Genomic DNA, 25,427 nt, shown 5'->3' on the forward strand with positions numbered 1-25,427 from the left:
GTGTTAAAGTTACATATACAATTGTTTAATGTGACTTATCAAGTACACAAATTTGAAAACGAACGATAATAGACTTAAGTGGTCAATTGATTCAAATGAATTGGTTTTAAAATGTATATGGATGCCGTATGACTATGTTTGATTGGGAAGTAAATTTGTTTGATTTAGCTCAAGAGCTTAGAGGATCAATGTTGGATAGGGGAAAGGAAAAGGTAATCGAATAGCCGTTGAAATCGTTCGACAACTTCCGAGGTAAGTTTAAAGTGATTAAACGTTGAGTAAATTCAATCATAATAGGACATAATGAGTTGATTTAATAAGATATGATGTGGCCATGATATGTCTTAAACTCAAATGGTAAGCTCATAAGTGTTTGGACTTGGAAATTTAAGAGCAAATTGTAATAAATTGCTTTGGACAGCAGCAATAACGTGATTTTAGAAAATCACTATAAATTGTTGGTGTGGAATTATAGGCTGAATAAAATATGTAATCAGAGCTTAGTTAGTCTAGTTTCTTATAAAAGAGACCGTGTAAGCAAAGAAATTTCCTATAAAGAGATATTTAAAGTTGTGTGGGACAGTGTCAGAATGACTCCGAAATCCCCTGTTCTGTTTTTAGAAAATCATTATAATTTGTAAAAAAATGGTTATAAGATAAAATTTATATGCTTAGACTCCTTAATGAGTCTAGTTTCAAATGAAATCAAATAGAACACATTTTTAATTCTGTACAATGAAAAATTTGATTCGTAGTGAAGAGTGGTCAGATTAGTCAAACAGTGAAACAGGGGAAACCTTAAGAAAAATCTGGTATTGATTGGCCAAACCTAAAATTCTGGAAATTTTATGGATGGAAGATATACGAGTCTATATTCAGGGAAAATTAACGGCAAGTGATTTGGAGTTTTGTAGCTCCAGTTATAATTAATTTAGTGACTATTGCTCAGGAAAACAGCTCGTAGTGAATATGTGATTTTGTTGTAAACATGGATAAAACTTGTTTTAGTTGCTCATATGCTATTGATTAAACCCATACGTGAATTCTAAATCGTGATATTGTAAAATGATATATGAGTGTTAGATGGATCTTTGATATTAAAATTTGTGAAATTGTAAGTTTACGAGTATTCGAATATGAAATGATAGTATGGCGTGAAATTGAATTATTCATTGGAAAATGATTGATGTAGATTCGGCCAAGACAATGTGTATACATGATAGTATATGTGGTATGTGAAGTATATTTGGATAATTGTGATGTGAATACATGAAAATTTATATCTTGATTTAGGATTTTATGTGTATATATGCGATAAGGCCGAATGGCCAATGTGATGAATATGAACATGCATATATGTGTTCAGGCCGAATGGCCAATGTGATGAATATGAACATGCATATATGTGATAAGGCCGAATGGCTAATGTGAAATATGTATGCGATATGTATATGTGGTAAAGCCGAATGGCTAATGTGAAATATATATATGAGATATGTAAATGTGGTAAAGCCGAATGGCTAGTGTGAAATATGTATGAGATATGTATATGTGGTAAAGCCGAATGGCTAGTGTGAAATATGTAGGCGATGTGCGTATATCGTGGCCGAACGACCAAATGTGAAAGGTGTGTATTATTAGATATTTGATGAGGCAAATGAATTACAAATATGACAGTCGATGTGAATGTTGTACATGTGATTAAATGTACATGAAACTTGGAAATATATTCCGGGTAAGACCCGATGACTACGTGTGGAGATTATGTCCGGGTAAGACCCGATGACTACGTGTGGAGATTTTGTCCGAGTAAGACCCGATAACTTCGTGTGGAGATTTTGTCTGAGCTAAAGGTGTCGCTGATAATCCGAGTAGAGGTTAAAGCTATAAGACTTCGTAATAAGAATTGCTTATAAATATATTCAATGCGAAAGGTTAAACATGTAACACCCCGAACCCGAAACCGACACCGGAGTCGAACACGAGGTGTTAACTGACTTTAACCCCTTATAAAATTTATTTTCCAGACACTGCCCAATCTGTGTACTAGTCGTTTTAAAAATCATATCTTGAGTTTCGTAACTCGAAAATCAGTTTCGTAATTTTTCCCAGAAACTAGACTCATGTGCCCATCTATGTATTTTTTTCTAGAATTTTTGGTCGGGCCAATTAGTACAGTTTATTAGTCAAAGTCTCCCATGTTGCAGGGGTCGACTACACTGACCTTTTCCCATTACGACTTGGATATCTCCCTGCACGGGGCTTCAATACTGATGCCGTTTGTTTCTATGAAAACTAGACTCAGAGAGGAATCTATACATATATGGTACGACCCCTAATTATCTCTGGTTAATTTATAATGAATTTCCAAAGTCGGAGCAGGGAATCTAGAAACCGTTCTGGCCCTGTCCCACAAAAATCTGATTATCTCTTAATATACTGCCCATATGATCTTTTCGTTACTTCCTCATGAAAACAGACTCATCGAGCTTCGATTACATAATTTATTCATCAATTAATTTCACTCCTACTATTTTTAGTGATTTTTCAATCTCATGACACTGCTGCTGCCAGCATCTGTTACGAAAGTAACTAGGTCCATTTCATGCCTACCCTTGATCCAACTCAATCGAACATTCGTGCCATTTTCGCATGGCTTAAAGTTTACATGCCAAAGTTCAAACACAACGTAATAGCTTATACATGCCAAAATGTTCTTCTAAGCCAACTAAGAAGAAAGTACCAAAACTTGCTATCCGGTGTGATGACTTCGATGACGGCCCGATCACGCAAAAAGAGATGTGTCCAAGAAACCTAGAATAGGTGACAAGGAAACACCGAGTGAGTTTATAACTCAGTAAGTCATAAGCTATGCACTACCATCCATCAATAACATTATCACAAGAGAAAACAAAATGGAACGAGGCTAATTACTCCATCCATTCCGAACCATACCATAGTTCCTCCAACCTATCGATTCAATTTCATATCAATTCATGCATTCACATTCCATATACTCATCAATAGGACATTGAAGCATTTTCATAAATCAATTTATTTTCGTTACAATCAAACGACTAAACGGCCTTTCACCCATCCTACGATAAATTTTATGTACGTGACTTCAAGTATAGTTGTCACATAGGTTCAAACTTACCGAGCTCAACACCAAGTATAAGCATAGCACCTATTAGCCATGTACTCAAGACACTTACCCGATCCGCTGTCCGAGATCGACTCAATAGTGTCGCACACATAGTGTCCATAATGATTCACGAATGTATATTGAGTCCGCACACTCAGTGCTATATAATCAACTCGCACACTTAGTGCTACGTAATCAAATCGCACACTTAGTGCTACATAGTCAAACTCGCACACTTAGTGCCGCATGGTCAATTCGCACACTTAGTGCATCATATTCATTTCGCACACTTAGTGCAACATAGTCAAATCGCACACTTAGTGCTGTACAATTTAATCCCGCGCACTTAGCGCCAATCTCATGGTCATAAATGGTTATACCCGCACGTTTAGTGCCGAGATCAACAACTCAGTACATCTTACCTCTTTTCTTTTCATTCAACAATTTCATCATCACATACGTACATGCATATATATATATGTATATTTATTCATTCCATTCAGCATCAATACATAAACATTATGACCATTTGAAATAATACCAACTACATGCTTAATGACTTACCTTGTGTTGGGTAAGACGGTTCCAACTCGACTACTCAGTGATCTTTTCTTTGCCTTTATCGGATCTAGTTCCCTTTTGCTCTTGAGCTTAAGTTCAACAAAATTTAAAATAGTCATTAATCGACTATTCAAGTATTACTTTCAGATTAATATATATATTGATTTGACCTTCACACACATAGATTATAGTAAGCTTTATAATAGTCAATAAATAACTCATTGGCAAATTTTCATTAATGTTTACAACAAAATCACATATTCACTACGAGCTGTTTTCCTGAGCAGTAGTCGCTAAATTGTTTATAACTGGAGCTACAAAACTCCAAATCACTAGCCGTTAATTTTCCCTGAATATAGACTCGTATATCTTCCATCCATAAAATTTTCAGAATTTTTGGCTTGGCCAATCAATACCAGATTTTTCTTAAAGTTTCCCCTGTTTCACTGTTTGACTATTCTGACCACTCTTCACTACGAATCAAATTTCTCATTTTACAGAATTCAAAATGTGTTGTATTTGATCTCATTTGAAACTAGACTCATTAAGGAGTCTAAGCATATAAATTTTATCTTATAATCATTTTTGTACAATTTATAATGATTTCCTAAAAACAGAACAGGGAATCTAGTAGTCATTTTGACTCAGCCCCACAATACTTCAAATATCTCAAGATCGGTAACTCTTTTGTTTTTATAGTTTCTTTTGTAAGAAAATAGACTCTTCAAGCTTTAATGGCATAATTCACTCAGCTTCTAATTCAACTCCTACAAATTATGGCGATTTTCCAAAATCACCTTACTGCTGCTGTCCCCAAACAGATTATTACCAAATCAAATACTAACATTAGCATTTCACCTTAATAGCTAGCTTACCAAGCCTTAATTTAACATATTAATCTTTAACATATCTTTCACTTTTCATCAACAACTATCAAAAAGCTCAAGCACTCATCAATGGCAAAACACAAAATCATCATCAATCCACAAAATTGAACCATGGGTTTTTAGAACTCAAGTCAACTACTAAAACATGCATGCATCTCAAGAACAACATCAAACATACCTTAGTCTAGCAAACCACCATAGCCGATTTTCTCAAGCTCTTCCCCTTCCTTTCTTTCCTCTATTCGGCCAAAGGTGTTCAAGAATGAACACATTTTTTTTTTGTTTTCTTTCCTCAACTCACGGCAACAAGGGGGGGTATGGATGAGACCATTTTTTTTTTCATCACCCTTCCTTTTCATTGTTTAATTACCATGCTCTTTATTTTATTTTTCTTAGCATACATCACTAGCATAACATGTTGGTGACATGTTTCCACCCATAGCATGGCCAGCCACTATGCTTTAATTTGGCTAATTTGACATGCAAGGACAAACACTTTCCCACATATATTAATGGGCCACTTGAACACTTGCCTAGCATATTTCTAAATTGTCTCACATAAGTCCCTACTAATAAATTCCACATACACTGACCAAATTAAAGTATGGAACTATCACACAAGCATTTACGCACATCATAAACACAAAATATAATCTTTAATTATTTATAAGACTCGGTTTTGTGGTCCCGAAACCACTTCCCGACTAGGGTCAATTTTGGGCTGTCACAACTCTCCCCCACTTAAGAAATTTTCGTCCCCAAAAATCTTACCGGTAAATAGGTTTGGATATCGTTCTTTCATCGAGCTCTCGGTTTCCCAAGTAGCTTCCTCGATCCCGTGTTTGAGCCATAACACCTTTACTAGCGGAACTCTTTTGTTTCGTAACTCCTTCACTTCACGAGCTAGGATACGCATCGGTTCTTCTTCATAACTCATATCGGCTTGAATTTCAACCTCTGATGGGCTAATTATGTGCGATGGATCAGATCTATAGCGTCGAAGCATCGAAACATGAAAGACGTCATGGATCTTTTCAAGCTCAGGGGGCAAAATCAATCTATACGCAACTGGCCCCACTCGTTCGGAGATTTCGTACGGCCCAATGAATCTCGGGCTCAACTTGCCCTTACGGCCAAACCTAAGTACCTTTTTCCAAGGCGAAACTTTAAGAAACACTTTATCTCCCACCTGATATTCAATGTCTTTTCGTTTCAAATCCGCATACGATTTCTGACGATCTGTGGCTGCTTTCAGACTTTCACGGATTACCTTTACTTTCTGTTCGGCATCTTTAATCAAATCAACTCCGAAAGTTTTACTTTCACCGAGCTCGGTCCAAAACAATGGTGTACGGCATTTACGACCGTACAAAGCCTCGTAAGGTGCCATCTTAATACTTGATTGAAAACTATTGTTGTAAGCGAATTCAATCAAAGGTACATACCGTTCCCATGAACCACTAAACTCAAGGATACAGCATCTCAGCATATCCTCGAGTATCTGAATTATCCGCTCGGATTGACCATCGGTTTGGGGATGAAAAGCGGTGCTAAAATGCAGCTTGGTACCCAAAGCTTCTTGCAATTTCTTCCAAAATCGCGAGGTGAATCTCGGATCTCTATCCGACACGATAGAAATAGGTACTCCATGTAATCTCACAATCTGAGAAACATACAATTCGGCTAGTTTATCCAATGAAAAATCCGTACGCACGGGGATAAAGTGAGCCGACTTAGTCAGCCTATCAACAACAACCCAAATCGCATCCTTCTTACTTGCGGACAATGGCAGTCCGGACACAAAGTCCATTGTGACTCGGTCCCATTTCCACTCGGGTATCATGATCGGCTGAAGTAACCCTGAAGGCACTTGATGTTCCGCTTTCACTTGTTGACATATTAAACATCTCGAAACAAAGTCGGAGATGTCTCGTTTCATACCATGCCACCAAAACCGACGTTTCAAGTCGTTGTACATTTTCGTGCTCCCCGGGTGAATTGACATTCGGCTACAATGGGCTTCATTCAGAATCATCGGAATGAGTTCCAAATTCCTTGGAACACACAAACGACTTCTAAACCTCAAACAACCATCATCATCAATCTGAAACTCCGATTCCTTGTTCGGAACACACTCAGCTCGTTTTGCAACCAATTAATCATTTACTTCCTGAGCTTCAAGAATTTGATGAGTCAATAATGGTTTGGCTTTTAATTCAGCTACTAACACATTGTCAGGTAGAACAGACAAGTGTACATTCATCGCTCGCAAAGCAAACAGTGATTTCCGGCTTAAGGCGTCCGCAACCACATTAGCCTTTCCCGGGTGGTAATCAATGACAAGCTCGTAATCTTTCAACAACTCAAGCCAACGTCTTTGTCGCAGATTCAAGTCTCGTTGAGTCATCAAATATTTGAGACTTTTGTGATCCGAAAACACATGGCACTTCTCACCAAACAAATAATGTCGCCATATTTTCAATGCAAACACAATGGCGGCTAGTTCGAGATCATGGGTCGGATAATTTTTCTCGTGTGGCTTCAATTGTCTTGACGCATAGGCCACAACTCGACCTTCTTGCATCAATACGCAACCCAACCCAAGTAGGGATGCGTCACTATAAATGACAAACTCTTTACCCGATTCGGGTTGCACCAAAATTGGAGCTTCAGTCAAATGAGTTTTCAGTTGATCGAAGCTTTTCTGACATTTCTCCGTCCATTCGAACTTAACATCCTTTTGAAGTAGCTTCGTCATTGGTGTGGCTATCATCGAGAAACCTTTGACAAATCGTCGGTAATAACCGGCGAGCCCTAGAAAGCTCCGGACTTCGGTAACATTTCTCGGAGGCTTCCAGTTAAGTATGGCTGAAATTTTGCTCGGGTCAACTCGAATACCCGATGCGGATACCACATGACCCAAGAAGCTAACCTCTCTTAACCAGAACTCACACTTACTGAACCTAGCATATAACTGCTTATCCCGCAAAATTTGCAACACTTGCCTCAGATGCTCAGCATGTTCGGTCTCATCTCTTGAATAGACCAAGATGTCATCAATAAACACAACTACGAACCGATCCAAATACGGCCTGAAGATCCGATTCATCAAATCCATAAACACCGCAGGGGCATTAGTGAGCCCGAACGGCATCACTAAGAACTCGTAGTGACCGTACCTCGTTCTGAAAGCAGTTTTGGGTACGTCCGAATCTCGAATCCGCAACTGATAATAACCCGATCTCAAATCTATCTTTGAAAACACCGATGCTCCCTTTAATTGATCGAACAGATCATCAATACGCGGTAACGGATACTTATTCTTTATCGTCACTTTATTCAGTTGACGATAGTCAATGCACAACCTCATGGTTCCGTCCTTCTTTTTCACGAACAATACTGGTGCACCCCAAGGTGAGAAACTCGGTCGAGCGAAACCTCTATCCGTCAATTCTTGCAACTGAGCTTTCAACTCTTTTAACTCGGTTAGTGCCATACGATACGGAGCGATCGAAATTGGCGTAGTTCCAGGTACAAGCTCAATACCAAACTCTACCTCCCGAACAGGTGGCAAACCCGGTAACTCTTCAGGAAAAACATCCGGGTATTCACAAACCACCGGCACCGATTCGGGTTTCTTTTCTAACTCCTTGTCATCAAGTACATACGCGAGGTATGCTTCGCACCCTTTCCTTACATATTTCTGGGCCAACATTGCTGATATTACAGCTGGCAACCCCCTTAAGTCCGCAGACTCAACTCGGATTATTTCGTTATTTGCGCACCTCAAATCGATAGTCTTGCTTTTGCAATTCACAACCGCATCATGCGCGGTTAACCAATCCAAACCAAGAATAACATCAAACTCGTCAAACGGCAAAAGCATCAAATCGGCCGGAAAACAGGATTCTCGGATTATTAGAGGGCATCTCTTACACACTTTATCAACAAGTACGCATTGACCCAAAGGGTTTGATACTCGAATTACGAGCTCAGTAGACTCAACAGGTAGAGTCTTACTGGTTGCTAAGGTTTCGCATACATATGAATGATTAGAACCAGGGTCAATCAATGCAATCACTTTAGTATCAAAGAGAGTGAAGGTACCAGTGATGACGTCAAGGGAGGATGCCTCCTCTCGTGCGCGAATGGCATATGCTCTAGCAGGAGTACGGTTCTCGGCTCGATCGGCCGTATCAGAGGCCCCCCTCTGACTACCACCCCTGCCTCCTAAAATTCTCGGTGGTCTACCTCTAGATGTCACTCCACTAGGTCTTGCACCTTGAATCTTATTCTTCTCATCCAGCTCCGTGCAATCTCTAATGAAGTGGTCCTTCGAACCGCATCCGTAACAGGCCCTGCTAGTAGACTTGCCCCAACATTCACCTAGGTGTCGTCTTCCACATTGGGGACATTCAGGTTTCTCGTGACGATTATTGCCCACACTAGCTACCGAAGTAGCTCGGGAGCCCATCGATGGTCTTGCCCTGATGGAAATTCCCGCAGTCGCCCTCGACTTATTAATGTCCTCCCTGAACTTCTTTACAGCTGAGAACGGAGCTTTACCCGTCGATCTTTTACGATAATCTCTAGCTTCAAATTCAGCCTTCCTCTTCTCCTTTCCAAGTTCTTCCGCCTTGCAGGCTCGTTCGACTAGTGTTACGAATTCTTTTATTTCCAAAATACCCATTAGTAGCTTTAAATATTCATTCAATCCTTCCTCGAATCTTTTGCACATAGCAACCTCATCAGCTACACACTCCCGGGCATACCTACTGAGTCTTACGAATTCATGTTCGTATTCAGATACAGTCATACGGCCTTGCTTGAGTTCCAAGAACTCCTTACGCTTCTAATCAATGAACCGTTGGCTAATAAATTTCTTTCGGATTTCCGTTTGAAAGAAGTCCCAAGTTACTTGCTCGTTCGGGACTATGGAAATCAAGGTCCTCCACCAATAGTAGGCTGAGTCTCGCAACAAAGATACAGCACATTTTAGACATTCGTCAGGTGTGCATGACAATTCATCGAACACCCGAATGGTGTTATCAAGCCAGAACTCGGCCCTTTCGGCATCATCAGTTACTATGGCCTTGAACTCCTCGGCCCCACGCTTCCTAATCAAGTCTACAGGTGGCTTACTCAGCCTCACAGGATCAGCGACTGATGGCATTACAGGCTCTTGGGGTGGATTATTCAAATTTGGGAATTGTTGGACAGCCGGGTTGGTTCGGGCATATTGCGCGACCCACTCATTCATCATGGTAAAGAAGGCTTGTTTAGCCCCCTCACCTTGATTATTCGCAGATGACTGAGGTTCAACAGGCGGCGTCCCTTGTGCAGGAGCAGCCGCTACGCTCTCAACGTCATCCGCTAGGGTTCTTTCTACACCGGGATCCATTTACTAATCAAAACAAAAACATTTCAACCGTCAGAAGTCATCACCCTTTTAAACATTAACATTAAGGCATGTATAGCTAGACTCATACGTGCTATGGTAGTCCTAGAACCGACTAAACCATAGCTCTGATACTAATCAAATGTAACACCCCGAACCCGAAACCGACACCGGAGTCGAACACGAGGTGTTAACTGACTTTAACCCCTTATAAAATTTATTTTCCAGACACTGCCCAATCTGTGTACTAGTCGTTTTAAAAATCATATCTTGAGTTTCGTAACTCGAAAATCAGTTTCGTAATTTTTCCCAGAAACTAGACTCATGTGCCCATCTATGTATTTTTTTCTAGAATTTTTGGTCAGGCCAATTAGTACAGTTTATTAGTCAAAGTCTCCCATGTTGCAGGGGTCGACTACACTGACCTTTTCCCATTACGACTTGGATATCTCCCTGCACGGGGCTTCAATACTGATGCCGTTTGTTTCTATGAAAACTAGACTCAGAGAGGAATCTATACATATATGGTACGACCCATAATTATCTCTGGTTAATTTATAATGAATTTCCAAAGTCGGAGCAGGGAATCCAGAAACCGTTCTGGCCCTGTCCCACAAAAATCTGATTATCTCTTAATATACTGCCCATATGATCTTTTCGTTACTTCCTCATGAAAACAGACTCATCGAGCTTCAATTACATAATTTATTCATCAATTAATTCCACTCCTACTATTTTTAGTGATTTTTCAATCTCATGACACTGCTGCTGCCAGCATCTGTTACGAAAGTAACTAGGTCCATTTCATGCCTACCCTTGATCCAACTCAATCGAACATTCGTGCCATTTTCGCATGGCTTAAAGTTTACATGCCAAAGTTCAAACACAACGTAATAGCTTATACATGCCAAAATGTTCTTCTAAGCCAACTAAGAAGAAAGTACCAAAACTTGCTATCCGGTGTGATGACTTCGATGACGGCCCGATCACGCAAAAAGAGATGTGTCCAAGAAACCTAGAATAGGTGACAAGGAAACACCGAGTGAGTTTATAACTCAGTAAGTCATAAGCTATGCACTACCATCCATCAATAACATTATCACAAGAGAAAACAAAATGGAACGAGGCTAATTACTCCATCCATTCCGAACCATACCATAGTTCCTCCAACCTATCGATTCAATTTCATATCAATTCATGCATTCACATTCCATATACTCATCAATAGGACATTGAAGCATTTTCATAAATCAATTTATTTTCGTTACAATCAAACGACTAAACGGCCTTTCACCCATCCTACGATAAATTTTATGTACGTGACTTCAAGTATAGTTGTCACATAGGTTCAAACTTACCGAGCTCAACACCAAGTATAAGCATAGCACCTATTAGCCATGTACTCAAGACACTTACCCGATCCGCTGTCCGCGATCGACTCAATAGTGTCGCACACATAGTGTCCATAATGATTCACGAATGTATATTGAGTCCGCACACTCAGTGCTATATAATCAACTCGCACACTTAGTGCTACGTAATCAAATCGCACACTTAGTGCTACATAGTCAAACTCGCACACTTAGTGCCGCATGGTCAATTCGCACACTTAGTGCATCATATTCATTTCGCACACTTAGTGCAACATAGTCAAATCGCACACTTAGTGCTGTACAATTTAATCCCGCGCACTTAGCGCCAATCTCATGGTCATAAATGGTTATACCCGCACGTTTAGTGCCGAGATCAACAACTCAGTACATCTTACCTCTTTTCTTTTCATTCAACAATTTCATCATCACATACGTACATGCATATATATATGTGTATATTTATTCATTCCATTCAGCATCAATACATAAACATTATGACCATTTGAAATAATACCAACTACATGCTTAATGACTTACCTTGTGTTGGGTAAGACGGTTCCAACTCGACTACTCAGTGATCTTTTCTTTGCCTTTATCGGATCTAGTTCCCTTTTGCTCTTGAGCTTAAGTTCAACAAAATTTAAAATAGTCATTAATCGACTATTCAAGTATTACTTTCAGATTAATATATATATTGATTTGACCTTCACACACATAGATTATAGTAAGCTTTATAATAGTCAATAAATAACTCATTGGCAAATTTTCATTAATGTTTACAACAAAATCACATATTCACTACGAGCTGTTTTCCTGAGCAGTAGTCGCTAAATTGTTTATAACTGGAGCTACAAAACTCCAAATCACTAGCCGTTAATTTTCCCTGAATATAGACTCGTATATCTTCCATCCATAAAATTTTCAGAATTTTTGGCTTGGCCAATCAATACCAGATTTTTCTTAAAGTTTCCCCTGTTTCACTGTTTGACTATTCTGACCACTCTTCACTACGAATCAAATTTCTCATTTTACAGAATTCAAAATGTGTTGTATTTGATCTCATTTGAAACTAGACTCATTAAGGAGTCTAAGCATATAAATTTTATCTTATAATCATTTTTGTACAATTTATAATGATTTCCTAAAAACAGAACAGGGAATCTAGTAGTCATTTTGACTCAGCCCCACAATACTTCAAATATCTCAAGATCGGTAACTCTTTTGTTTTTATAGTTTCTTTTGTAAGAAAATAGACTCTTCAAGCTTTAATGGCATAATTCACTCAGCTTCTAATTCAACTCCTACAAATTATGGCGATTTTCCAAAATCACCTTACTGCTGCTGTCCCCAAACAGATTATTACCAAATCAAATACTAACATTAGCATTTCACCTTAATAGCTAGCTTACCAAGCCTTAATTTAACATATTAATCTTTAACATATCTTTCACTTTTCATCAACAACTATCAAAAAGCTCAAGCACTCATCAATGGCAAAACACAAAATCATCATCAATCCACAAAATTGAACCATGGGTTTTTAGAACTCAAGTCAACTACTAAAACATGCATGCATCTCAAGAACAACATCAAACATACCTTAGTCTAGCAAACCACCATAGCCGATTTTCTCAAGCTCTTCCCCTTCCTTTCTTTCCTCTATTCGGCCAAAGGTGTTCAAGAATGAACACATTTTTTTTTTGTTTTCTTTCCTCAACTCACGGCAACAAGGGGGGGTATGGATGAGACCATTTTTTTTTCATCACCCTTCCTTTTCATTGTTTAATTACCATGCTCTTTATTTTATTTTTCTTAGCATACATCACTAGCATAACATGTTGGTGACATGTTTCCACCCATAGCATGGCCAGCCACTATGCTTTAATTTGGCTAATTTGACATGCAAGGACAAACACTTTCCCACATATATTAATGGGCCACTTGAACACTTGCCTAGCATATTTCTAAATTGTCTCACATAAGTCCCTACTAATAAATTCCACATACACTGACCAAATTAAAGTATGGAACTATCACACAAGCATTTACGCACATCATAAACACAGAATATAATCTTTAATTATTTATAAGACTCGGTTTTGTGGTCCCGAAACCACTTCCCGACTAGGGTCAATTTTGGGCTGTCACAAAACAGGTATGTACTCCAAGTTTATATGTGAGCTTGATTTGAACTAAATCATAAGGTAGTTATGTGATGCATACGAGAGCAATCTATGAGACTATTCCTATGATTATGTGATATCGGATCAGTGTGAGAGGTTATGTGAAATCATACAATATATCTATGTCACATGAGCTCACTTTTATGTGAAAGTTTATCTACCTATTGTATATGATGAGATGTGCATATTCGGTAAAGGGATGGTATGCCCGAAGGAAGAGTGAAATAAAAATACGAACAACTATGTTATAATTTGATTGTTATCTGTTGACACTGCTTAAAACTTACTAAGCATCGTAATGCTTACTCCGTTTACTTTGTTTTCTATGTTTTATAGATCTCATTGTGAAGCTACAGGCTCGGGGATCGTCAGCAACTAGTCACACTATCACTATCCACTACTTGTTACTGTTTTGTTTAGAATTATTTTATGGCATGTATAGAATAGACTAGTGGTGGAAGAATATTTTTGGTTAATGTATATAAGCCATGCGAAAATGACATCTTTTGAATGTTTACTTAGAGAAGTTTAAATTTTTATCCCTGGCTGTACTTAGTACTTATTTAAATGAATGATCTTTATTTCAAGAAAAAGTTCAAAATTTTACTGTTCTGACATGAGTTACAAGTCCGGTAATGCCCCTTACCTATTCCGGCGACGGTTACGGGATAGGGGTGTTACACTATGGGCATGTGGTCCGGCCGTGTGTCCCTGCACGTAAAAATTTCAAGTCAGTATGCATGATAGTAAACACACGGGCAGAGACACGATCGTGTGTCTCAGCCGTGTAAGTGACACGGCCTAGCACACAGGCGTGTGCCTTGGCCGTGTGACATTTTGGGTATACTAACGTCAGAAACAGAATGTCTATATTTTTGCACACGGGCTAGGACATGGGCGTGTCATGGTCGTGTGAAGGACACGGGCTAGGGACACAGGCGTGTGCCAGGCTGTGTGAAAACCCCTGTAGGTGTGCATTTAGAATTAATTCCACACGGGTGGAGGACACGGGCGTGTTCTGTATTGCTTAGGTCGTGTGAGACACACGGCCATCAACACGACCATGTTGAAATGGCCACATGGGCATGTGCCTTGTTTCAAGGTCAAATTTTCTATAGATGGTTTAGGGACTCAGGTTGATCCTGAATAGTTTTCTACGGTCGATTTGGGGCTCGTAGGCCTATAATAAGAAGATTAAAGTAGAAATTGAAAATGTTCTAGTTTGGACCAAGTCTTGGCGACTTGAAAACATTTGTGTGCATGAGATCGAGTTAGGTAATGCCTCGTATTCCGCTCCAGCGTGCATTACGAGTATGGGGTTTTACACAATTAAACCATTCCACTTATGATAAAGATTCTTTCTTGTTCAACCAAAGACAAGATTCAAGGAAAGGGGGAATGATACATGCACGGATGAATGAAATTTATGAACTTCAATTCACTAAATCTGTGAATTTTCAAGTTTGGAAAATCAGTTAACTTGAGATAACTTTTTGGATGGGATCCAAACATTTTTGGGTTGAGATGCCCCATAGATTTTGAAGATTTACCTCTTAACTTCGACATTCACTTTAAATCACTCAATTTCGAGTTCAAAAGCTCAAGTTATGATAGTTTTAGTGAAGACTACGCGAGTAAAATTTTTGAAACAAGATTATTACTGGAAATTATGAGTTTCGAGTTTTACTTCGAGTTTAAATCATATTGGATTCAAGTTTAATACTTAATTTTGATTATATATAAGCTCGATATTGTATCTATTAACTTTTATTATTTTATTATTTACTTATTCTGATTTTAGGATATTTTTAAGCATTTTAAATTGTTTAGGAGTTTAATGTTTCTTAATCAACAAAAAAGTTTAGTTCTACTAAAACTACTTCTTGTTTAGATTAAATAAAGTTTCATTTTACTAGAGAGTTTTATTTGAATTTACTTAGCTAGCCTATATAAAGGTCTCGTCATTATTCATTAAAGGCATTGTTTCATTCATTAATAAAATTTTCAACTCTTAAAGTTAATTTCTTTCTCACAAGATTGCTTTCTTGTAATTTTTAGAAGTGGTTTTTTCTTTTCGATTTTCTTCAAAGAGTTGTGAGAATCCATTCTTCATGCTTTAATTTGTCAAGAATTATTTCTTGAAGGGTTGATTAGATAATTGAATGTTGGGGTTTATATCTAGGGGTAAGTAAAGTCCGATTCGATTCGAATAACTTGATAAAAAATTCAAATTTTGAATTAAATAGTTCGAGTTATTTGAGTTAATCGAATTATTCAGATTAACTCAAATAAAAATCAAGTATAACAAAATCTAAATAGTGTTGTCTAGTAGAAAGTATAATAGCCTTAAGTATAGTTCGAATTATTTGAGTTAATCAAATTATAAGTATAACACAATCTACATAGTGTTGTCTAGTAGAAAGTATAACAACCTTAAGCGAAAACAATAAAACTAGACAACACTATTAAAGATATATCTATGCAACTGTAAAATCTCTTTAAGCAAATTTGGAGGATATTCAACATTGTTGAAGTTTTATTAAGAGTTTTTAATCAATATATTTACTTAATAATAAATAATAAATAATTAATATTTGCTACATAACTTTTATATAAATAAATGCATTAATTTCGTATAAATAATATAGATTAGTAATGACCTTTTTGTTTTCATAAAATTTATTTTATATTAAAATTGAAAACACTAAATTTATACCATTCAACACTGTTAATAAATTTTATTAATAAGCCACATAAAAACAAGTATTCACATATAGCATATATGGATAACATAAAAAAATAATATGTATATAAAAAATACATGAATTATTTATAAAGTAATTACAAAATATGTTAAGAGACTAAAATACAATATTAAAAAAACATTACATCAAAAAGAAACTATTAAAAAACCATTAACTATTTTTTATTTATAATAAAAAATTTAGAACTAAATCCAGTAGTAAATCCAACAATAATAATAGCACCCTTTATTACATATTTTATTTTCCTTGTGATAGGAAGCAAAAGAAAAAGAAGATAATGGAAATAGCTGTTGGTAAGACCCTTTGGTTGGGTTTAAACCCCAAGGTAAATTGACTTCCTAATTGCTTTTTCTCATGATTTTATGCATTTCATTCCCAAATTCAACTCATTCTTCAAATTATCCACTTAGTTTTCTCTCCACTTTATTTTCATGTGGAAAAGTAGTGCTCTTTTTCTGCTTGTTTCAATACCAAGTCATCCGGGTCAGCTTTTTTAAGTCGCTAATGGAGTTAACGGCCTTCAATTTTTTTTGTTTTCCATTAAAATTGTTAGAGGATAATTTTCCTTTTTTATTATAAATCGGCAAAGTCAGTTTTTGGTTTAAGCCTTTTTTACATACAACTGGCGTGCAACATCAACGACATCATTTGTTTATTAGAGGGAAATTATAGTGTTAGAGAAATGGAATTAAGCTTTTAGTTAGTTAGAGAAAGAGCGTTAATTCAAGCTGCTGCTATTGATAATCAGTTCTTTGTGGATATCTAGTGTGAAGGAGAATATATATATATATTGATAAATTTACCTTTAGCTCTGTTTTTAGCCTTCTAGTTGTGCTCTTTGCCTTCTTTTAAGAAGCAGGAAAACTATGTTTTTACGACAAAATCCCCTGAAATATTCTGATTTTCATTTCATCAATTGTTATCAACTATGCTTTTTCCTATGTTTTTCCGACTAATCATTTTCCTTGAAGTACTAATGTCTGTTACCTCTTACTGACGTACACAGGTAACAGATAGGATCCTTTAATAGCCCTCCAATACATAGAAATCTTGAAAAAAGTTGAAGCTATCCATATCCATTACTCACCCGAGTCCGTGTAACATATGCCATTAATGCATCAATGAAATTCCAATCTCAAAGCAAATTGAATTCAAAACATTAATCTTATGGATTCCCCTATTACCATTTTTTATTTCTTTTGCAGATTATTAGCTGTAAACAAGAAAAGGGTATCTTTGTTTCTAATACTTTTTGCAGGAGAGCATGTTTTCCTCCTAGAATAAGATATAGGATTCTAAAGTTTCATGGAAGGTACTCTCTTTTCACTGCTTAAGTTTAATCTAATTTAAACGCTATTTGGCAATCCCAAAATATTTCCCCTTAAGGAATTGTATTTCTTTGCCTCATATTAAATTTGACTATACTCAAAACTGACTGATTTGTGTCAGGGAAAAATATGTTCTCATGTTTTGCATTTAAAGTTCTTAGAGACTCTGAATGTAGTACCTTCCTAGGATCATCTATTGTGGGATTTTCCCATTGTATTGTAAAAAAAAAAAAAAGACAGTTCTTCTAAGTGTTTGTAATTAATTTATACATGTCCTAAGAAATCTTCATATATAGAGATTGTGACTTGAGCATGTTATGCTCGATGTTGCTGTTTATCTCATAGTCCCGGTTCTTCAGAGTTGGACCGAACAGGGCAGGGTCCAGGTCCAAAATAAAAGGGACTGGACTGGTTGACCCGCAAACTGTTTGAACTGGTTTTCTTTATTTTTTAAATATTTTAAATATTTTTTAATTTTATGATTTTTAATAATTTATTTAATTGAACCAGACAAATCGGTCGGACTGGTTTGACCACCGGTCCACTTCTGAAAACTTTGCTCATAGCTTCATATGCTTGCTTTACAACCTCTTCAAACGCCTTTGTCTTTCAACATGTTTTAAGTTATGGTTAAGTCCATTTATTTTCTTTTGGAATTCTCGTGGTCAACTCCACTTCGAATGGTAACTGACATATTATCCTTTTGTAAAATTCGGTATTGCTTTTCTTTCAGGAAAAGACATGAATATCTTCGTCCAGCACTTGCTATATCATCAGGTGCAAAATTTGATAAGTTCTCTTTCTAGTCTTAATAACTTTTCTCTTTGCCCCCTTTTATGTACTTTTTAGTTCTATTTTATATATTGCCATTTATTTAACTTGGTTAGATGTGGAAGATGTTGGAGTTTCTTTCCAGTTTGAAGACTTCACTGTTACCCCTTCTAGTACTGAAGAGAGCCGAAAGCTAAAGGTATAAAATATTTTTGGGTAATATGTAGACATGTATACGGGCTGTGTTAAACCTCCCCACGATTTTTTTTTTCTTGCCAAGATTCAGTTTTGGCCCAGCCAGACCCGTAGGTTTGAAATTCTGTTTATTAATACTAAAAAAATAAAAAATAAAAAAAATCCTATTTATATAATTTTAAAATTCAATAAAATTTTAATTATTAAGTAGTAATATAGGTTAGGTTGGGCATACCCAATTTACAAAAGAACTTGTCTAAGGGCTGTCCCTTGGAGAAGTCTATTCAATAGAAGTTTCATGTTGGAAGTGAAACATATGAATCATGCAAATAGGTGGCCCTTGGTTTGTATAATGATAACTATGCTGAATTTTGAGACAATTGGTATGGTTGTGAATATTAAGCTAAATTATTGCGTAACTCTCTTCAACCAGATAAGAGTCGAGGTATCAGGAGCCAAAACTCGAGCAATTTTTAATGAAGTATTTGACAAGATGGTTGCTGATGCCCAGCCAATCCCTGGCTTTAGAAGAGTAAAAGGAGGTACTATTTTATTTCTAGTGGATAAGTACTTTTTCTTGGTTTTCTGAATGTATCTTCATGTTACTGGAAGGTCCTTTACCGGCGTTCATTAGACATTAGATTGTGTCTTTTAACATGAAAGAGCGAATTGTAACCTCTCCCTCTCCCCCTCCCCTCTCTTTCTCTCTCTCTCTCTCTATATATATATATCATTGTTTTTCACCACCCTGGTCAAATACATACATGGTTCATCAATAGTAGCATCTCTTTTTCTCTTTCTTGCACTAGCTATTATTTTCCTAGAGAAAGATTAGCTAGAGAGCCATCATCTTATCACTGTATCATGGAACTTCCTTTTCATTCCCTATCTGCCATTTAGGATTCAAGTAGCAGGTCGACAAGTTAAGAAAAATGAGTATCATGTTAATAAGGCATCTGAGTAGCACCCATTTCTCGAGAGGAAAGCACTTTCTAGTTGGATTTTTATTCATCAAAATACTGCAAATATGTCTCAACCCTTGGGTTGACCCTTTCTTTACCTATTACTTGTACTACAGAAAATCGTACATACAAATTTTAATATATTGATAATTTTTGTTATATAGATTTCGAGATATTCATGGCGTATCATGTTTTAGTTATTTTTTCCATCTGGCAATTGTGTTGCATCTAATGTTGCTAGTTCTGCGAATCCATAGGGAAGAATTATATGGTTCTTTATGAGAATGGAAATGGTTTGCTAAGTTGAGACACAACCATAGAAGATATACTCAAGAATTGAAAATAAAGTTATACTTATCGTGCTGAAACTTGGATTGGCCTTTCATTTCTTATGTCAGTAAGTGTGGGATGTGTGTATGTGTCCAATACAGGAATCTTCAACTTTTTCTAGTTTTTTCATGTTGAGAGGTTATATTCCTATGCCCATGTCTGAAAATGTCTTGGACATGAGTGTTTGGACATAGGTAGTTCAAAAAAATGAAGAGGCAGTTGCAGTTGACTTATTTTCTTGATATTACCTTTTCATCTTCTTAGTAATTTGCTGATGTTTTCTTTGACCACTTAATTGGTTGATTTGTCTCGCAACGACACTTTTGGGGCTGACAGGAAAAACACCAAATGTAAGTTTTGATTATCTAATGACTTACTGCCTTCAATCACTTCATTTTAATCATGTGATGCTGCGTTTAAATGGCTTTGGATTCTTCATACCATGCCCATGAATGATATTTGTGAAACCCTGTAACTATGTAAAGACATAAATGTCAATGCTCTGGGATTTGGTTTAAGTGTCAGACACTATGTTGCTTTGATTCTTCATTTTTCTTGAAGTATCTATGTTCAACACTTGTGTTCGATGCATATTCGACCATATGGGATATGATCCTTGAAAGACCTGCCAAATACATTGAAAATTTTGAAAAATTGAACGTACCCTTGTCAAACACATACCCTTATCTGACCTCACACCTAGTTCAACTAACATAGGTCGGATACAGGTATGTCTCCAACACGGGTATTTTCATTTTTTCCTCTGTTTTTAATGTATTTGGAGGTCTTTACTCCTTGGAGCATAATATCCTCATACCCATGTTTAAATGTATGTCGGATACAGATATTTCAGGAAAGCAAAGTGTAGGAGTGAAACAAGAATTCTCTCGTGTCTATAATATTTTATATTGTCTGGCAGATACCTAGAGAGATTTTGTTAGAAGTCCTCGGAGCTTCAAACGTTTACAAGCAAGTAATTACTAAAGTAATTAACTCCACAGTAGCTGAATACGTTGAAAAGGTAAGCAATGTGTTAGATAGTTTTTGCTTGGTTATTGTTCTCATGCATCACCTCACGTTTATAAAATTCATCACACTGTTATAATTGTTATTGGTTTGAGTTCGTCTCTTGATGGTAACTTAAATCCCATGCCTAAGTTACTCATGTTGGATGCAGATTCATGTCTAACATGAGTATGTCAATTATTTCTAAGTTTTTCATTTATTTAGAGACTTTGGAGAGTCATATCTCCATACCTATATCCGGATAGGTCAGACATGGATGTTGGGCCTGGGTAATTCAAGAAAACAAATAGTCGAAGCAACTAGTCCTATGTTACTTGAGCTCTTCCATTTTTCCTAAGGTACCTGTATTTGACACATACTTGGATACAGGGTACAATGATCCTTAAAATTTATGAAAAATAATTGATTGAGTATACCGATCTTGAACACCAACTTCTGTACCATTATATTCAACATCAGTGGAATCATGCGTGTCCTTTGTAAACATTTTACATATTTACAATGGATCATATGGCATCCTCTATGAATGGCCTCCTAATTTAATCTTATGATCATTTAATATGTTGCAGGAAAGCCTCTCAGTTGGTAAAGATTTAAGAGTAGAACAAAGTATTGAAGATCTTGAAGAGATATTTGAACCTGATGAAATTTTTAGCTTTCATGCTGTTATTCAACTTCAACAATCAAATTGAGCAATGTCTACTTTTGGTTGAACTTTTGAAGCCTACATCCCTAATCAGGATACATGAAACATGCAATTCGGCTCGTTTATTGTCAAGTCGAGTTCAAGCATTGAGCGAATCAAATTTGTGTATCCCAATATTTAACTTGAGTAGCTTTTGAACTTAATTGATTCTCTTTTTCTTTCTTTTTAGCCTAATATTGGAAAGTTTGAATTTCAACTTGAGCTTGAGCTTTAGAAGTGAGAGCAAAACTTTGATTCTTTTATCACTTTTGATTCCACCGTTAATCTCCCTTTAAGACAAATTTCTTATGATGCATGTGTTTCACAGGAAACGTCTTATGAAAAAAATTTTCTGCATTTCCTTTGTATTTGTTGTATGGAAAATAGATTATTTATTGAAAAATGACTTACAAGTCCAAGAAAATAAGTCCCTTTTCTTGTAAATTGACTTTATTCTTTTGAAAAATTCAGGTAATTTATCGGAAAGTGTTTATTTATGAGTAAATTTGTTTTTATATAAAATTAACTTGAATCAGTTTAATATTATTGAATGTTTTTTATTTTAATTTTTAAAAATATTTAAAATATTTGAATATTATAATGTTGAATATTATTAAATATGCATTTTTTTTTTATTTTTACATATGACAGACACAAAAAACAAAGCATTCCAGTTGTCACTATTTGTGCTGCATGTATGATGATTGATAGGGTGACTTGTTGATTGTGTTCCAATTTGTATTTGCTGTAGTAAGAGGAAGATATGTACCCACAAAGGTTCCGGCTTCCAGTGTACTGCAGAATGACGAGATCTAATTGACCTGCATTTCTTATCATGAGTTATAACCACTGCCTCACTAACATTCAACAAATAGCGGAGAAGAATAGTCGACCAGTCTTTATGGATACAAGTACTTAATAAGAGCGGGTTTGGATTTATGGTTCTTGTTAGTCCAATTCCTCTTGCGAAACGACTTGATCTGTGATCCACAAGGAAACAAAATCCAACACTACAGGTGTTCCTACATACTAACAGGACCCTAGTTAGTATTCGTTTGATTTTTATCACCTATTGACTCAATTAACGTCCAGTAAGGATTCAGGCAAGAAAGAACTCTAATGCGATCATGCTTGACTCCTGAAATACATACCTGGTTCCTATGTTTCCCTATTTGTCAGGTTGCAACCACATATTTTGTTACGTTGATCCCCAGTTCATTCTGTTGGCTTTGTATGTCGTGCACCCATTTTAATACCCAATCACTGAATGATTTTGATTCCTGGGTTCAATCCAACCATATGGCACAGCAAACGTGCAAGTTCGAAATAAATAATCAACAGTTTCCTTCTCCCCATGACTCATTTGACACGTACTGTCAATGTGACAGCCCAAATTGACCCTAGTCGGAAGTGGTTTCGGGACCGCTAAACCGAGTCACAATAATAATTAGATGTTATATCCTATGTTTATTTCATGTGAAAGTGCATGTGTGAAATTTCATGCTTTGATTTTGCCAATTGTGAGTGAAATTTTGAAATGTGACTCATGTGAAAATTTTTGCAAATGCTATAGGCTAATTTGTAGTGGCCAATAACTTATAGTATGAATAGGTGGATTTGCATGTCAAATTTCCCACCTTAAAATAAGGTGGCCGGCCATGATGGGCATGATGAGCAATTGTGCAATTTTTTTTATGGAAATTATGGCATAAGTATGGCACAAATAAATATGTTAATTTGTGTCATAAAATGTTGGGATAAACAAATAAATAAGGGGCATGGCATAAAATAATGAAAAGGAGTATGGTGAATACAAAAAAAAAAATGTGTGTGTAGTTGTTTGTCCCCCCCATTGCCGTGAGCTAAAGAAAGAAAGGAGAGAATTTTTGTTCATCCTTTTCTCATCTTCATACTTGCCGAAACTAGAAAGAAAAACAAAGAAAAAAAATTTCTCATCCTTTGGTTCATCCTTGGCCAATAATTTTAAGGAGGAAGGAAGATGAAAGGTGAAGAGGTTCGGCCATGCATGTAGCTAGGCTAAGGTATGTTTGATGATGTTCCATGAGATGCATGCATGTTTTAGTTGTTAGCTTGAGTTCTACCTAGCCCATGGTCTAAATCTTGCTATGTGATGGAAATGACACTTGACCATGGATGCATCATTCTGGTTGATGTTTGATGTGGTGGTGATGAGACATGAGGATGAGTTAAGATTCGACCTAGGTAGAGGTCGTGTTAATGCCATTGCATGCTAATATGAAGCTTGTTAATGATGCATGTGATGATGACTTGATGATTCTTGAACCTCCTTTTAGTATTTTTGAGTGAACACATATGTGCATTGGTTGCTAAATGGAGAAGAATCGGCTAGCAAGTTGTGTGCTAAGGCCGAATGTAACTTTTACATGTTAATGAGCAATGCATGTGTTAAATCGATGGAAGGAGAGGATGCTTTACTAGTGTGTATATGTGTGTATTAAGTGTTGAAATCGGCCCCAAAAATAGACATGCATATCGGCCAAGGAGGAAAAAAATTAGCTAATATGTGTGTGATGCATGATTTCACATGTATGTGACTTTAATGTCTAATGTATAAATATGGCTAAGTGCCTGGTTCATCTTTCGATGCCTAAATGATGAAATCAATTTATTGTTTAATTAAGCTCAAGAGCAAAGGGAAATGATCCGATAAAGGAAGGAAAAGTGGTCGAATGTAGCGGATCGTTCGACAACACCGAGGTAAGTTCTTGAGTAAGAGAGCTTAAATTACGATGTGATTAAATCATGTTTAAGCAAATGAAATCATGCTCTATGTGTGGCTATTGAGCGAATGGCAAGGATGATATGTGCCTTGTGTTTGAGTTTGCAATGAAATGAAATACGAATGTGCATGATTTGTTAATGTGCATGTAATTGAATGTGTCCGGGCTAAGTCCGAAGGCTTTGTGCTAAGTGACTATATCCGACTAAGATCCGAAGGCATTTGGCGAGTATTAACGGTTAAGTCCCGAAGGCCTTTGTGCGAGATACTAATTCCGGGTTAAGTCCCGAAGGCATTCGGCGAGTTTAAAATCCGGGTAAGTCCCGAAGGCATTGTATGAGTTACTATAACCGGGCTATGTCCGAAGGCACTTGAACGAGAGCTATATCCGTTAATTCCGAAGTACGTGATTTGGTAATGAATGAGCTTGCTGTAAATTTCAGCTAATACTCGAAAACATCCCAATATTGGGATATGTTACGTATGTGTGAATTTAATCGAGCCTTACAAATAAATATTCGCTCAGTGATGAACGAGCTACCGGCCTTCGCTAGTTGGTTTTTATGTATGTACATAGGGTTAACGTTGTGAAGTAAGTTTGATATCAGAAAATTGTGTATTATGAAATATTCGTTTAGCTAAATGTGTGCTATTCTTCGTTATGCTGGAATTCCTTGCTCAAAACTTACTAAGCATAAATTGCTTACATCGTTCCATTGCTCTCTGTTTTATAGATTTTTGGTTCTACAGATATTGGACTCGGGATTTGAAGTCGAAGTCGCCCACACTATCAAGGCTCTTTTGGGTACTCTTTTGGTTAAACTTTGTATGCATGTATAGGACGACCATTGTTGTTTTCGAGTACTTTATGTGATGTATAAGTTTTGGATAGCCATGCGAAATGCTTATATGTGTTTGAGTATAATGTTATAATCTTTGGTGTGGATATGCTTGACAGGATTGGCCACGGGGATGGTTAATCACTTTCATTTTCCATAAATTTGTGGCCATTATATTAGCAAAGGAAGGGCTAGTTTGCTCATGAAATCATGGAAAA

At 36.6% G+C, this 25,427-nt stretch overlaps 1 protein-coding gene across 1 annotated transcript; it reads left to right on the forward strand.

Moving 5' to 3' along the window:
- Positions 1 to 16,503: 16,503 nt before the first annotated feature.
- LOC107951325 (uncharacterized) lies at positions 16,504 to 21,875 on the forward strand. Its single transcript, XM_016886330.2, has 8 exons — positions 16,504 to 16,637; positions 17,518 to 17,624; positions 18,374 to 18,417; positions 18,528 to 18,610; positions 19,040 to 19,148; positions 20,235 to 20,248; positions 20,818 to 20,919; positions 21,494 to 21,875. The coding sequence occupies exons 1-8, from the start codon at positions 16,590 to 16,592 to the stop codon at positions 21,614 to 21,616; spliced, it is 630 nt and encodes a 209-aa protein (XP_016741819.1). The 5' UTR covers positions 16,504 to 16,589; the 3' UTR covers positions 21,617 to 21,875.
- The last annotated feature ends 3,552 nt before the right edge of the window (positions 21,876 to 25,427 follow it).

Source organism: Gossypium hirsutum, chromosome A02, assembly GCF_007990345.1.
Source record: "Gossypium hirsutum isolate 1008001.06 chromosome A02, Gossypium_hirsutum_v2.1, whole genome shotgun sequence".
NCBI lineage: Eukaryota > Viridiplantae > Streptophyta > Magnoliopsida > Malvales > Malvaceae > Gossypium > Gossypium hirsutum.

What these genes read in the sequence shown, in the direction of transcription:
- LOC107951325 (XM_016886330.2), top strand. Translation starts at nt 16,590, where the DNA reads ATGGAAATAGCTGTTGGTAAGACCCTTTGGTTGGGTTTAAACCCCAAG. An exon ending in AGCACTTGCTATATCATCAG is followed by an intron (nt 18,418 to 18,527) that starts GTGCAAAATTTG and finishes TAACTTGGTTAG; the next exon opens with ATGTGGAAGATGTTGGAGTT. An exon ending in AAGAGAGCCGAAAGCTAAAG is followed by an intron (nt 18,611 to 19,039) that starts GTATAAAATATT and finishes CTCTTCAACCAG; the next exon opens with ATAAGAGTCGAGGTATCAGG.